Source organism: Ascaphus truei, chromosome 8, assembly GCF_040206685.1.
Source record: "Ascaphus truei isolate aAscTru1 chromosome 8, aAscTru1.hap1, whole genome shotgun sequence".
NCBI lineage: Eukaryota > Metazoa > Chordata > Amphibia > Anura > Ascaphidae > Ascaphus > Ascaphus truei.
This window is the reverse complement of record NC_134490.1, coordinates 69612775-69628943: the sequence shown is the minus strand read 5'-3', so window position 1 is coordinate 69628943 and position 16169 is coordinate 69612775. Positions and strand designations below refer to the sequence as shown.

Sequence of the window (16169 nt, the reverse complement as noted above, 5' to 3'; positions counted from 1 at the left end):
GCAGGATAAAGAAAATACTGCCCCAAGGATAAAGAAAATACTGCCCCAAGGATAAAGAAAATACTGCCCCAAAAGGTACAGCTCATGACTGCACTACAACCAAGCAGAAAAATAAGCCTCCCAATTACATAACCCAGCCAAACCATGCACGCTGTGTGTTTCTCTTCGGAAAAGCGGACTTTTGTACCAACGACACTCTAGAGAAACTCACTTTGGACATAAAAGATGAAGAGATAAACATTTCTTATCTGTGATTGAGTGATTCTGGTACGGAAACGAGCACCAAAGGAAGTTCAAGGTAAAAGCCATGGAGACCTACCTACATTTATATAAAAAAAGGACGAGAGTAGGCGGAAACAAGATCGGTACAGCAAACAGACCCCTTCACAGTAACACCCACACCTGGTGTGGGGGAATTACCATTTATCCTCATTGTTTCCCAGTGCATTGGATGCAGTTTGGCAGCAAATCTTACCCATGTCCGTCTCCCAGTTACTGCATCTACCCCCCCCCCCAAAAAAAACACACAGATAGGAGCATGTCCTGCTATAGACTGGTCTAGACAGAGCTACATTTTAATCTCCCCATTTTAATCTCCCGGACACTTATTTCAAACACCTGATCACATTTAAAAAAATAAACAGCATTGGAAAAGGATAGTTCAGATCTAAATGCAAAAAGGCCATAAATGCAAACTGCTCCTTTAAACCTTTGTCCATGCCCCTATGGTACTGAAGAAATGATTGGGATAAGGGTTTGTTCACCAATACCTAGCAGCCAAAGTTATACCAGACGAGACTGGTCCCCTCTGAATAAATGAGCTGCACCCTGACAAGTATGTGTGGCCCCTGGAGACTTTTACCAGAGATTTCTTATTATAATAATACTACTGATGGGTCAACTGGGTGATCTTTGTTAATGTGTTACTTGCAAATGTAGGGGCAGTGCCCACAGACAAGTATTCCAGCTGCTAGAATTACATGCAAGCCATCAGCAACCCAGGGACTAGATCACAGGATGGTATTCAAGTCTACTTCTGTTTCTTATCAAATTCAAGCATTGGTCCCGGGGCCAGTTTGCTACTTTCTGTGACCCGTCCAAAAAAGATCTCATTGATATTAGATGTCACAATATGTAGAGAATGTACTTGTTAAAATACGATTCATGTAAAATATGCAGTGGATAGTTATCTATAACCTCCCTCTCCCTTATTGATTTTGTCCTGATTATTAGGTCAGGGGTATGGCTGGCATGTTAAGGGGGGTAAGGCTGGCATGTTAAGGGGGGGTAAGGCTGGCATGTTAAGGGGAGTAAGGCTGGCATGTTAAGGGGGGTAAGGCTGGCATGTTAAGGGGGGTAAGGCTGGCATGTTAAGGGGGCTAAGGCTGGCATGTTAAGGGGGGCTAAGGCTGGCATGTTAAGGGGAATAAGGCTGGCATGTTAAGGGGGGGTAAGGCTGGCATGTTAAGGGGGGTAAGGCTGGCATGTTAAGGGGGGTAAGGCTGGCATGTTAAGGGGGGTAAGGCTGGCATGTTAAGGGGGGTAAGGCTGGCATGTTAAGGGGGGTAAGGCTGGCATGTTAAGGGGGGTAAGGCTGGCATGTTAAGGGGGGGTAAGGCTGGCATGTTAAGGGAGGGTAAGGCTAGCATGTTAAGGGGGGTAAGGCTGGCATGTTAAGGGGGGGTAAGGCTGGCATGTTAAGGGGGGTAAGGCTGGCATGTTAAGGGGGTAAGGCTGGCATGTTAAGGGGGGGTAAGGCTGGCATGTTAAGGGGAATAAGGCTGGCATGTTAAGGGGGGGTAAGGCTGGCATGTTAAGGGGGGTAAGGCTGGCATGTTAAGGGGGGGTAAGGATGGCATGTTAAGGGGGGGTAAGGATGGCATGTTAAGGGGGGGTAAGGATGGCATGTTAAGGGGGGTAAGGATGGCATGTTAAGGGGGGTAAGGATAGCATGTTAAGGGGGGTAAGGCTGAACAAGTGCCTCATGTAGCCTCTACCAGGAATCACTAATCTTTCATGCAATAGGTGGATATGAAATACCCCATATCCACAAAACAATATGAGATTTCATGCAGCACATTAATACATAGGGACGTAACCCCTAAAAAGTCTCAGAACCTGCACGGATCCCACATTCATAACGTTTCAGTGTATAGGGGGGGGGGGGGGGCGCAGTGCATCAGGGGGGAGGTTGCGGTGTATGGGGGGGGAGCGCAGTGTTGCAGAGGGGCGCAGTGTACCTGCTAAACACCCTGCTTCACCAGAGGCAGCTCCCCCATGCTGGGAGGAGCAGTGCAGGCGCAGGGAGGCTGGCAAAGGGGGGTATGGGTGCAGCGTGTCCTCCCTGTCACCGCCTGTCTTGTCCCTGGATCACTAGCAACGCCTGAACAAGCAGCGGCGAATAGGAAGCTCCCACCTTTTTTAAACTCCTCCAGCATGGCATCCAGCTTGGTGTCATTGAAAACAAAGTGCAAGGGGTGGCTGTAAAACTTGGTGATGGTCTTCAGCGGGGTGCAGTCATCGGGGTCCACGAAGGCCAGGTCTTTGACAAACAGCAGGTCCACGATGTTGCACCTCTCCCCCTCGTGCACCGGGATCCGGGTGTAGCCGCTCTCCATGATCTCCGACATGGTGTTAAAATCCAGCATGACATCCCCGGCGATCATGAAGCAGTCTCGCAGCGGGGTCATGACATCCTCCACCGTCTTGGTCCTCAGCTCCAGGGCCCCCTGGATGATGTTGAGCTCTTCCTTCACCAGGTCGTTGTACGGGTCGGTCACCCTCAGCATCTCCAGCAGCTTCTCCCGGTTGTACACCGTGCCGATCTCCTGCCCCAGCACGCAGTCCAGCAGCTTGCTGACCGGGTAGGAAGCCGGGAAAGTCATCATCATGAAGAACTTGGTCAGGAAGATGGTGTTGGCCCCCACCGCCAAGCCGTGCCTGGAGCAGATGGCCTGGGGGACAATCTCCCCGAAGATGACTATGCCGATGGTGGACACCACCACGGCCACCAGCCCGGAGCCGGCGATGTCATCCAGCAGGATGGTCAGGGTGGTGTTGACCAGCACGTTGCCCAGCAGGAGGGAGCACAGCAGGTAGTTGCCCTGCCTCCTCACCGGTTCGATCCGCTTGGCGTAGTTCTTCTCCTTGTCGGTGCCGCAGTTCTGCACGATCCGCAGCTCCATGGGGTCCAGCGCCATGAGCCCCAGGTTGAGCCCGCTGAACATGCCGGACAGGCACAGCAGCAGGGCGATGAAGATGACCTGCAGCCAGAAGGGCAGCAGGAACTTCTTCTCCTCCCCCACGATCACTTTGGTGTCGTCGCCGTCGTGGTAGATCCAGGTGGTCTCGGTCCAGGGGAGAGCCCCCGAGCTGGCGGCCGCCCCCACCCCCGGGACGGGCCGGGAGGTGCACAGGTAATAGGACTTGCTCTTCTCCGTCTTCCTCAGCGGCTTGATGTCAATCTCCACGATGCCGGAGGTCTCCCGGTGTAAGACGATGGCGGGGAGGATGATGATGTCGGAGGTTCGGATGCCACACGGGTGGGGGGCCGGGTGGTCCTCGGGGGGCCAGCCCTTGGCCCGCTCGTGCTCGGTGAAGGCGATCTTGGACCACGTCTCGTTGTTGATGTTCTGCCCGTACACCCGCAGCTTGACGCGGGTCCGCTCGCTCACCCGCAGCGCGCCGCCTTCCATGTAGGACACGTCGTCCGTGTCCTCCAGCCGCAGCCCGATGATGACGGTCTTCTCGCCCTCCTCTTCGCCCCGGGCAGAGCCCACCAGGCAACCGCTGAACGCCAAGAAGACCAGAGCCAAGGCGCTGCCGTGACTGCACGCCGCCATGTTGAGAGTGGGCAGTGCGGAGTTGCCGCCCGCCATCTTTGGGACGGGGAGGGGGGACGGAGGATGGGGGTGGGGACATAGGATGCTCAGAGCCAATCACGGCCCAGCCTTCATTTCGCTTTCACAGGCACGCTGCCTCGGCGGCCGCGTCCCGAGGTGAACCAGTATCTTCGAGGCCACCTGATGACCGACATCCCGATAAACCAATGGGAAGGTGAGGATGGGGCAAAGGGGGCGGAGATAATTGACAGCTTAAAAAAAAGGCGCAGGGGGAAAGCGGACTTGCTGCCCAATCATACCGGGAGCAGAGGAGTTTCCCCCCACCCCCTACTTTTGGGAGGGCGTGGTTAAGGGCGGGCAGGGGCGTGGTTATGTAAAGACGGGGGCAAAGGGAGCCAATGAGATGCCAGCCTGTGGTTTCTGTCTCGTGCCCTGCTCTCTGGTACATGGGGAGAGATGACTGATAGGCTGTGAGATGATTGACAGGCTGTGATTGACAGGCGGGATGTCAGGTTCGGTCTGACACGTCGCGTGACTTGTCTGCGGGTGTATGTCCTCAGTGGGGACATCTGAGGCAAAGACCGAGTTATGGGACACACACGTAGCTACTTCTGCAAGTGCTGAAACACATCATAATCCAGACTCAAGAGAAACCCCATTACACCTCACAGAGAAAAAACCCCATTACACCTCACAGAGAAAAAACCCCATTTCACCTCACAGAGAAAAAACCCCATTACACCTCACAGAGAAAAACCCCCATTTCACTCGCAGAAAAAACCCCATTACACCTCGCAGAGAAAAAACCATTACACCTCACACAGAGACCCGCGTTCACCTCACAGACAAACCCCATTACACCTGACAAACAACCCCCTTTATACCACGCACACAAACCAACATTACACCTCACAGAGAAACCCCACTTGTAAGGATCTTTGGAACCAGAGGGTCCCTGTTCAGCTCAGGCAAGCCCCCTGGTTACCACCATGTACAAAAAGGGTAACAAGAAACGAGTAGGGAAGATTGCTGCTTTAAATGCACCCACAGTCATGTAACTTTAAACGTGAATACGAGGAATGTGTGCTTACGATTGTGTTAATATGAAGAGCTAACAACATACAGTAAGCTGGCATATCAAATTGACTTTCTTTAGGAATGAACAGTGTTTGGTCCAACTGAGCATGAGTTACTCAACGTGCATTTTTACATACATAACTTAATTGTTTTGAAATTTGCATGCACCTTTCTACAAATACATGAATGTTTATGGAATTTGTACACCCGGTGTAATTTTTTATTTAAATGTTATCACAGGGTTAAACATTACATAGGGAACACAGTGATAAACAAGATAAGAGAGATTTTTTTTCAGGAAAGATACAGTATGTATCTTTATCTGCACCAATAAAACCAAAGCAATATTTTCTTAGCTATTCTGTAATAAACACTGTGTCAGAGATGAATGACCGGGCGTAGATGGGCTGTCTACAGTGGCATCTGGGAAACATTATTTAGATCAGAACTGGCCAACTCCAGTCCCCAAGAGCTACCAACAGGTCAAGTTTTCAGGCTATCCCTGCTTCAGCGCAGGTGGCTCAATCAGTGGCTCAGTCTTTGATTGAACAACCAGTGCTGAAGCAGGGATACCCTGAAAACCTGACCTGTTTTGTAGCTCTTGGGGACTGGAGTTGGCCACCCCCGATTTAGACATAGGCAGTGGCTATTATTTATAATTAGGGAAAAACATCTCAGGCTGCTCATCTTGCACTTGTATCTAAAACCGATATAAACTGCAAATTAAGCATCTTTTCCTACAGAGTTCTACCTCTTGTAGCAATCGCAGACAGGAGAGAAAAGCAGCCCAAGGGCAGTATGGAAATAAAAATTAATTTAAAAAAAGCACAGGTAAACACCAAATTCAAATAAGTGACATTTTCCCTCTGTTAACACTCATAAACTCTGACTGTAATAAAGTGAAAACTCCGGAAAACAAAAAATAAACACTGATTTTACAATTAAAAAGGCCCTGAAAACCAGAATCTTTACTTCTAGTTATTTAATGATATGCAGATGTTACACAAAGCTACTTTCTTCTATAATAAGTCAAAACTCAGCAGTTGCTCTTTTTTTTTTATATTTCAGGTGGATTAAGATTGGAAGGCAGAGAATGAGTCAACCCCCCCAAAAATCAACTGAAGGTTTTACATGAAATGAAAGCCTGCATAAAGAAGAAAGAACAGCTGACTATCAACATTTCAAAAGCTCACAAATCTTTCAACATTCTTTGAATGGAAAAACCACCGTCAAAAAAATGTAAAAAAGCCAGTTACTGTATAGTCTCAACCCTTATAGTAGAGGAAGGACAGAAGTACCGTAGATATGAATTTTATGCAAAAAGTATTGTTGCTGTACAGTACCCTCTACTGGTACCCATCTAGTTGTACACATCTGAATACTATCAATATGTTGCATGCAGTATTTAACTTTTCTATACACAAAGTATCTTCTTTGGTAAATCCATTATGCTTTTTAACCTCAACGTTGCTGCAGGATTGTTTGCACAGGTTTAGTGATTGTAACTTTGATCTGTTATACATTTTATGGAAAACCACCAGTTAGACAAAAAGTATTTGCTATATACTACCTATTTATTTAGGAGTTAAAACAGCATACCTTTTAGGGCAGTGACAATTTTAGCTACTTATATTGTACATGTCCGGTTGCAACTGTAACGGTAATTAGATCTCAATGGAATTTCGACTCCACCTTAAATGGTCTTAGTACTATTGAGTACACTTTAGTTAGATTTAAAATAAATAAAAAAAGTGATAGTGACGTAATCCTTATTAGAATGCTTATAATTATAAGCAATATTGAAATGACTATTTTGTTACCTTCAGTTATACCAACTGCAATGACACTCAGATTGTGAGAGAGACAACACGTGACTGCACCGCGTTGCCATGGCGACGGGTGTCAATTGCCGCCGCGGGATCATGTGGCGTCGCGTCACATGACCCCTCGGCATCATTTGACGCCGCGTTGCCATAGCAACGCGTCACGCCAGTCATCTGAACCTCAGTAAGTTCAGTTGCAGAGGCCTCACACGGTCCCCGGGCATTTCATTTCAATGCCTTGGGGAAGAGCGCGGGGCCTCTGCAACCGCCTGCACCCCCCCCCCCACCCAGAAAAATCCTGCACCCCCAGGTTTGCGTACCCCTGCTGTAGATCATGCACCATCTTAGTAGCCCTTTTTTGCACAATCTCCAATTTTAATAGTTACTGATTAAATAAATCTGTTAATGGTGTTGCCAGCACACCCCTAAGCTCTTACAGTATTCTTGGATGTATCCCATCTGACTCCATTGACTTGTCCACTTTCAGTTTTGAAAGTTCCGGAGGGACTTCTTTCTCCTCTGTAAATGGACTCGTGTCCAACTCCTTCCATTTATATTTCTGTTACCCATCTGTGGTACCTCCCCTTCAGCTGTGAAGATGGAGCAAAAATAATGATTAAGGTGGTATGCTTCTGTGTTTAGTCTTATTGTTCTACCTTTTCTTTTTCTCCTTTCATACCTCTTTGACGCACTGCACCTCACAGTAAAGTCAAATGTTAGAAACTTGTTAATCATGTTACATTTAAAGCTGCAGTCCAAGCTGGCGTTTTTTAATTTTTTTATTGCTCCCCACCCCCCTCCCACCTTTAATATGTGAATCAATACAATCTACACACTGACAAGTGATTAGCTAAATTGCCGATCGATCTGTTCTCCTGTGATCGATCGGTGAAGATTCGGCTCGGGGGTTCACTAAATGGCCGTCAGTGCAGCAGAAGAGGACCAAAGATGCAAAGTTCTGTGGGGAAGATCATATGACCAGGTGGTCACTAGATACAATTGGTGCACTGCTAGAGAGAGGGCAGGGCTCAAAAAGGGGTGTGCCAGAGCCTGTTTCAGAAGAGGAAGGGGATGTGACTTGGTAAATGGTTGCTTTAGAAACACAAAATGCTTGTTACATTATAATATAAATATATTAAATATATAAATATTGAATCATAGCTACAATATTATGACAGCATCAATCATAAACTAGACTTTCTACTCGTATTTAATCTTAATCCACAGCTCCACTTTTCAAGAAGTATAATGCAATGGAAATGGATTTGAAATATGTATTAATGGGTAGAAAGTAAGATTGTGGAGCATTTGAAAGTTTGCTCTATTCCCCTCATTGTACGAGGAGCCGTAGGGAGAACAGTGGGCAAAAGTAGCATAATAAGGAGATGCAGGAATCAAGGAGCAACGGGTGTTGAAAATGACATTTAAACATATTATATTGCAATCCGCAAACTCAAAGAAGAACCAGCGTGTGTTCAGCAGGCGGAGTGGAGACAGGGCATTGTTAGAAGCAACTAATTAAATCTGAAGATAGGAAGATGCAGGCACTTGAGAATCAGGCAGTACCTGCTGTGCTTATATTAACTGCTGCCGTTTGACATTTTCCTACCCCCTTCAACCGACTATTAATGTAATATTAATGCTTTGTGCTATGAAATAGGCTATTTTAAGCAATGCAACCAGAGTATGGCCTTCCAGGGTGTCATTGTGTCTAAGTGTTTAAATATCATGCTGTATGTCCATCAAAATGAAATGAATACATTCGGCTTAAAAAGTTTGCTATGCCGTATATGGAAAAAGCGCAGCAAGAATAGAATATGTTACATGAGGATTGTTTTTGTAGTATGCAAAGGGGTTATATTGTCAAAGAGGAAGACCCATTGAGTGTTTTTGTATCAAGATAATGTCTGCTGTTAAAGTGATACTATAAGAGGCATTTTTAACACATCTCTCGTAGGTCCAGATCCATAAAGCTCTGCTAAGTCAGAGCTCATAACGTCATGTTATCAAAATGAGTAACGCAAGTTATGTTCCGTGAGGTTAACGCCAATCAACAAAAGCTAATTATATGCAAAAATATATGGGAGAGGGGGAGAGAGTTCTATTTGATTAGAGTTCCAAGTGCTATTTATATCCCCTCTCTTCTCTCTCAGAACCCATATTTCCGTGTCTGTAGGGAGCTAACGCCACCTCTAGGTATGACCTGAGTAACGCATTGTTAAATCCCAGCGGTAACAATGACGGAGCTCTGCGCGATGGCGTTGTTACAGGGGGCACATCTTTGGTATAACATTAGCACTAACTTTCGTTATAGTAATGCAAAGGCTTGTTACAGCTGAAAACAGCACTCTGCGTTAGTGAGCTTTAAACGATGCGTTTACTTATGTTAACGAGCACCTACAGCTTGTTCAGTCAATAACGAAGCCATGTGGATCTGGGCTTAGCATTTATATTCTGTTATTGTGCCATCCTTTTCTCTATTCATGTGAACTTGTAATTTGTAGAGTGATTATGTTAAACAATGGAGTTATATTATAGTTTTGTGGCACACACACTTTAATGGGTTGTACAGTATGACGTTCTGTCCCTTAGGCTGTAATTTTTGTATCTTTACACTCCATTGAAATAACCCCCCAAGATTGAAGGTTAAGGAAGCCAGTGGGGGGGGAGGGGGTTTGGGAGCTGGAGCAGGACACCTCTATTTTCCCAATACACTTATCGATGTGTTTGCCAGTGTTTTTCTCCCTTTTAGGGCAATTGAAATGGCCGCCAAACCTCACACATCCCGGAGACACTGATATCTAAACCAGCAAGTATCTCAGGAACACATTATTCCTGTCTCTCCACTCCCCTTTCTCTAGATCAGCGGTGCACAAGATTTTTTGTCTGCGCCCCCACCCCTCCTTACCTTTTCTCTGATGTCATGTGACCCCGCCTCGTTGCCCTGGCGACGCGCCGCTAGAAGCCGCCGGAGACAGGTAAGGGAATTTACAGAGGCATCGCACGCTCCCCCAGCATTTAATTTTAATGTTGTGGGAAAGACCGTGGGGCCTCTAAGTGCCGCGCCCCCCAGTTTGTACACCCCTGCTCTAAATGACCGTACATATCATCTAGAGAAGGGGAGTGGAGACACAAGGAATAATGTGTGTGAGTTTTAGCAAGGGTTTCCCTAATAAAGCAGTACTACAGGTTGCTTTGCTTGCTTTATTTTTTTTAATTTTGTTAATTTATAGGATTAAAGCAGGGGGTCTCCGGAGCGGAACCCTATTAATTTCAGCTCCGGTGACCCCCTGTTTCCAGAGATACCTCCGTAGGGGGTGCCGGTATGTCGGTGGAGTTGAAAGCCCAAGGTCACACGGACCAATAGGAAGCTGCAAGGGATAATGTTGTGGCTCCCTATTGGCCCGCATGACATTTAAACGCCGCCATTTTGTTAAGGATCCTATTTCACTAGCTGCAGAGATAACGGCACCGTTACGGAGGTAAGTATCTCTGGAAGCAGAGGGTACCCGGAGTGGAAAATAACAAGGTTAAGCTCGGGAGACCCCCTGCTTCAATCCTATTTTTTTAAATCAAGCAATACAAGCTGTAGTGTTGATTTAACATAAGGATGCTGAATATGCGACTTTAGAATTAAAGTAATAGAGAGAAGTCTAAGTTCATGCTATACTTGGGGAAGCGTTTGCAAGGGTAATCATCTATTAACCCCTCTGGCCTGATTTAGCATTCCTTTTCATCAACTGTTTATTTATCTGATATATTAGGGATAAGTTAAGGGCTTACCTTAAATTAGTAGTCAGCCAATTGTCCAGTCTGTAATAGGCAATTAGGTCTGTTTTATTGAGCGTTCATGTCATTGTTAGCAGTATAAGTTCAAGCTAAATTTGGGGAAGCATCGCTAGGGTAGGCATTGCACTTAAAGGGACAGATCCACAAAGCTCTGTTACTTCAGTTACCACCTAGTGCTAATGGGGACCTGCTGAACTCACTAACGCTGCATTAAGTGCTAAGTCTTTGCCTTAGTATAACGGATGTTAGTGCTAATGGTATGCAAAGGAGGTGTTCTATCTATCATCTATCTATCTATCTATCTATCTATCTATCTATCTATCTATCTATCTATCTATCTATCTATCTATCTATCTATCTATCTATCTATCTTTGCATCTGATTCCCATGCAGTGCTCTTAAAGCTGTGTTAACAGCGAGTATTAGCTTATATGGGCTCTATATAACAATGGTTTTTCAGACAAAAGGTGACATTGTGTGCTCATTTGCATGTCATTTCCCAGAATCCCTTGCTACAGTGGAAGCACTGTATGCTGGGGATAGTGGTGAAAGGCAGGGTTGCAGACCTGCCTAAGACATGTGAATGTGCTCACAAGTGATCTTTTTATTTGATATATATATATATATAGATATATATATATCTTATACTATATTAGTGAAAGCACTATGCCTGCCTGGATGTCCGGTGTCCCTAGGGGAAATTTCATTGGTCCCTTGGCCCGACCCCGCACACCTCTCATTGGCCTGAGGCGGAGTGACGGGCCAAAGGACACACAGGGACACAAACACACACACACACACACACGGACACACACACACAGGGACACACACACACAGGGACACAAACACACACAGGGACACACACACACACAGGGACACACACACACACACACAGGGACACACACACAGGGACACACACACACACAGGGACACACACACACAAGGACACACACACAGGGACACACACACACACACACAGTAGGGGGGGTGTACATTAGCAGCATGTATAACCCGGGGGGTGGGGCTCACATACCCGCCGGTCCCGGAGCCTCCGCATTTTCCTCCCTCCGAACATCAGCCTCCACACCCGCGCGCACCTCCTCCTCTCCCCGTGTCTCCCTGTTTCCCGCGCTTTCAGCCCCCCCCCCCCTGGCGCCGCTACAGTCAGCGGGGGAGCGAGTGCCCGGGACACAGCGGGGGAGCGGCCACAACATGCTGCCTCCCGCCTCAGATCCACGTGGGAGCGGCCGGACGGCTGAGGGAGCGGCCTTCACCTCCCCTCACCCCCCTTCACCCAACCCTCACCCCCTTCACCCACCCCTCACCCCCCTTCACCTCCCCTCACCCACCCCTCACCCCCCTTCACCTCCCCTCACCCACCCCTCACCCCCCTTCACCTCCCCTCCACCCCCTCCCCCCCCGGCGCCGCTACAGTCAGCGGGGGAGCGAGTGCCCGGGACACAGCGGGGGAGCGGCCACAACAAGCTGCCTCCCGCCTCAGATCCACGTGGGAGCTGCCGGACGGCTGAGGGAGCGGCCGGACGGCTGAGGGAGCGGCCGGACGGCTGAGGGAGCGGCCGGATGGGTGAGTGAGCGGCCGGACGGGTGAGGGAGCGGCCTTCACCTCCCCTCACCTCCCCTCGCCCACCCCTCACCCCCCCTTCACCTCCCCTCCACCCCCCCCTTCACCTCCCCTTCACCCCCCTCCACCTCCCCTTCACCTCTCCTCCACCCCCCCCTTCACCTCCCCTCCACCCCCCCCTTCACCTCCCCTCCACCCCCCCCTTCACCTCCCCTCCACCCCCCCCTTCACCTCCCCTCCACCCCCCCCTTCACCTCCCCTCCACCCCCCCTTCACCTACCCCCCCTTCACCTCCCCTCCACCATCCCCCTTCACCTCCCCTCCACCCCCCCTTCACCTCCCCTCCACCCCCCACCCCCTTCACCTCCCCTCCACTTCCCCCCCTTCGCACCACCTCCCCCCCCTTCCCACCACCCCCCCCTTCCCACCACCTCCCCCCCTTCCCACCACCTCCTTCTCACCACCTCCCCCCCTTCCCACCACTTCCCCCCTCCAGTAAAATAAAGGCATGTTATGGGACCAGCCCATGGACCAGATGGACGTGAGACTTCACAGCCGTCCTCCATTTGAATGCGGTTGAAATCACTGCAAATGGATGTTTGCTGCTGCTGTAGTCACTGAAGAGATATTTTTCCTTCAAACCGGAACGCCTCTGGTCAGTGCGGCCGCCATTATCCTCTCATCAATCAGGGACCAGGGAAATCCTTCACTGACGTCCTCACTCTGGTGTCTGGACTGCTCGACCACCGTAGTTCCTATGCCACGTGACCCTACGCGTTTCATCCGTCTCAGCGGATTTCATCAGGGGATCCGCTGAGACGGATGAAACTCGTAGGGTCACGTGGCATAGGAACTACAGTGGTCGAGCAGTCCAGACACCAGAGTGAGGACGTCAGTGAAGGATTTCCCTGGTCCCTGATTGATGAGAGGATAATGGCGGCCGCACTGACCAGAGGCGTTCCGGTTTGAAGGAAAAATATCTCTTCGGTGACTACAGCAGCAGCAAACATCCATTTGCAGTGATTTCAACCGCATTCAAATGGAGGACGGCTGTGAAGTCTCACGTCCATCTGGTGCATGGGCTGGTCTCATAACATGCCTTTATTTTACTGACAAAGTGGGAGTGTACATTTGTCTGTCCATGGAATATTAAACTTTTATATCTGATTTTATACAAGGATCGGGCTCTTTTTCTTTATCTTTTCTATTAGGTATCGTTGGGAGGTTGGTGAGCCCAAGAAGAAGCTGCCCGGAACTTCTATTTTTCATACACAAGGACTCATATGGACTTAAGTATTGTTTCTTTTATTATATGGTGTTGATGTTTTTATTTATTTTTTCACATATTTTTCATTAAATTTTTATTTTTTATTTTTTCTTGCCCCATATGATCATACATTCAATATTCTGATCACATATCTGGTTTACCATTTTTTTTTTTTTGTTACACACACATTTTTTACCATTTTTTACATTCGTTTTGGTAAAAAAAAATTTTTTTACTTAATTCATAAGGTATTACACAATCACTTGTTCCTAACCACTAGTAACTTAATACTTCTCATTGCCATTAGGCATCTGTGCTGGGTGTGTCATCTTGCTTTATTGGATCAGGGTTGCAGCAATTTGGGTGTGGGCTGAGAAAGGCGCTGTCTTTTACATTTTCCCAATATATATATATATATATATATATATATATATATATAGTGCTCGACAAATAATAATAACCACTCGCCCGTGGTGAGTGGATTTAGGCCGCTGGCGAGCCGTGCTGCAGCTCTATTAATTCCCCTGCTCGCGTCAAAATTTTCAAATTTAAATTTTTTTTTTTTTTTAATAAATAAATAAATCCTCTCCCTGATTGGTCTGACGCGGGAAGAGGGCCGGCTGGCAGCACTGGGTCAGCCTCTCTCTCCCCCCTCCCCTGCCCCCGATCCCCGCTTGCTGCCAGGGGCTCTGACTTCCGTCCCCATGGATGCAGCCGGTGGGGTGGGGGCGTGCGCGCTAGCAAAGTTAGCTGCTGGATCCAGCGCGTCCCCATCCGGCCACGTTTCCCATCAGGGAGGATGTCCCCCGCATGCCCCCACATACTCAATTTCCCCCCCAATGCCCCCGCAGGCCCCCCGATGTTCCCCGCAGGCCCCGCAATGTCACCCGCAGACCTCGATGTCGCCCGCAGGCCCCAGATACCCACATACCTTTGGTGAGTGGGACTCCCGGCTCCGTTTCTTGTAGTGTGTGTGTTTGTTCGTTCTGTTCCTTGTAGTGTGTGTGTGTGTGTGTGTGTGTGTTCGTTCCGTTCCTTGTAGTGTGTGTGTGTGTGTGTTCGTTCCGTTCCTTGTAGTGTGTGTGTGTGTGTGTTCGTTCCGTTCCTTGTAGTGTGTGTGTTCGTTCCGTTCCTTGTAGTGTGTGTGTGTTCGTTCCGTTCCTTGTAGTGTGTGTGTGTGTGTGTGTGTGTGTGTTCGTTCCGTTCCTTGTAGTGTGTGTGTGTGTGTGTGTGTGTGTCCGTTCCATGTAGTGTGTGTGTGTGTGTGTGTGTGTGTTTGTTCCGTTCCTTGTAGTGTGTGTGTGTGTGTGTGTTCGTTCCGTTCCTTGTAGTGTGTGTGTGTGTGTGTGTGTGTGTGTTCGTTCCGTTCCTTGTAGTGTGTGTGTGTGTGTGTGTTCGTTCCGTTCCTTGTAGTGTGTGTGTGTGTGTGTGTGTGTGTGTGTGTTCGTTCCGTTCCTTGTAGTGTGTGTGTGTGTGTGTGTGTGTGTTCGTTCCGTTCCTTGTAGTGTGTGTGTGTGTGTGTGTTCGTTCCGTTCCTTGTAGTGTGTGTGTGTGTGTTCGTTCCGTTCCTTGTAGTGTGTGTGTGTGTGTGTGTTCGTTCCGTTCCTTGTAGTTTGTGTGTGTGTGTGTTCGTTCCGTTCCTTGTAGTGTGTGCGTGTGTTTGTTCCGTTCCTTGTAGTGTGTGTGTGTGTGTTCGTTCCGTTCCTTGTAGTGTGTGTGTGTGTGTGTGTTCGTTCCGTTCCTTGTAGTGTGTGTGTGTGTTCGTTCCGTTCCTTGTAGTGTGTGTGTGTGTGTGTTCGTTCCGTTCCTTGTAGTGTGTGTGTGTGTTCGTTCCGTTCCTTGTAGTGTGTGTGTGTGTTCGTTCCGTTCCTTGTAGTGTGTGTGTGTGTGTGTTCGTTCCGTTCCTTGTAGTGTGTGTGTGTTCGTTCCGTTCCTAGTAGTGTGTGTGTGTTCGTTCCGTTCCTTGTAGTGTGTGTGTGTGTGTGTGTGTTCGTTCCATTCCTTGTAGTGTGTGTGTGTGTGTGTGTGTGTGTGTGTGTGTGTGTGTGTGTGTGTGTGTGTGTGTGTGTGTGTGTCCGTTCCATGTAGTGTGTGTGTGTGTGTGTGTGTGTGTTTGTTCCGTTCCTTGTAGTGTGTGTGTGTGTGTGTGTGTGTGTGTGTGTGTGTGTGTGTGTGTGTGTGTGTGTGTGTGTGTTCGTTCCGTTCCTTGTAGTGTGTGTGTGTGTGTGTGTGTGTGTGTGTGTGTTCGTTCCGTTCCTTGTAGTGTGTGTGTGTGTGTGTGTTCGTTCCGTTCCTTGTAGTGTGTGTGTGTGTGTGTGTGTGTGTGTGTGTGTGTGTGTTCGTTCCGTTCCTTGTAGTGTGTGTGTGTGTGTGTGTGTGTGTGTGTGTGTGTGTGTTCGTTCCGTTCCTTGTAGTGTGTGTGTGTGTGTGCTCGTTCCATTCCTTGTAGTGTGTGTGTGTGTGTGTGTGTGTGTGTTCGTTCCGTTCCTTGTAGTGTGTGTGTGTGTGTTCGTTCCGTTCCTTGTAGTGTGTGTGTGTGTGTGTTCGTTCCGTTCCTTGTAGTTTGTGTGTGTGTGTGTGTGTGTTCGTTCCGTTCCTTGTAGTGTGTGCGTGTGTTTGTTCCGTTCCTTGTAGTGTGTGTGTGTGTGTTCGTTCCGTTCCTTGTAGTGTGTGTGTGTGTGTGTGTTCGTTCCGTTCCTTGTAGTGTGTGTGTGTGTGTGTGTTCGTTCCGTTCCTTGTAGTGTGTGTGTGTGTGTTCGTTCCGTTCCTTGTAGTGTGTGTGTGTGTGT

At 48.3% G+C, this 16169-nt stretch overlaps 1 protein-coding gene across 3 annotated transcripts in view; it reads right to left on the bottom strand.

Annotated features, from left to right (window-relative positions):
- Positions 1–4017, bottom strand: part of CNNM2 (cyclin and CBS domain divalent metal cation transport mediator 2) — a 103925-nt gene extending 99908 nt beyond the window's left edge. Inside the window, exon 1 of one of the 3 annotated variants that reach the window (XM_075612513.1) lies at positions 2417–4017. In XM_075612513.1, coding sequence (XP_075468628.1) covers positions 2417–3878 — 1462 coding nt within the window. In that variant the 5' untranslated portion in view covers positions 3879–4017. The remainder of the gene's footprint in view (positions 1–2416) is intronic. The other 2 variants (XM_075612511.1, XM_075612512.1) reach the window with 2 other exon arrangements.
- Positions 4018–16169: the final 12152 nt, after the last annotated feature.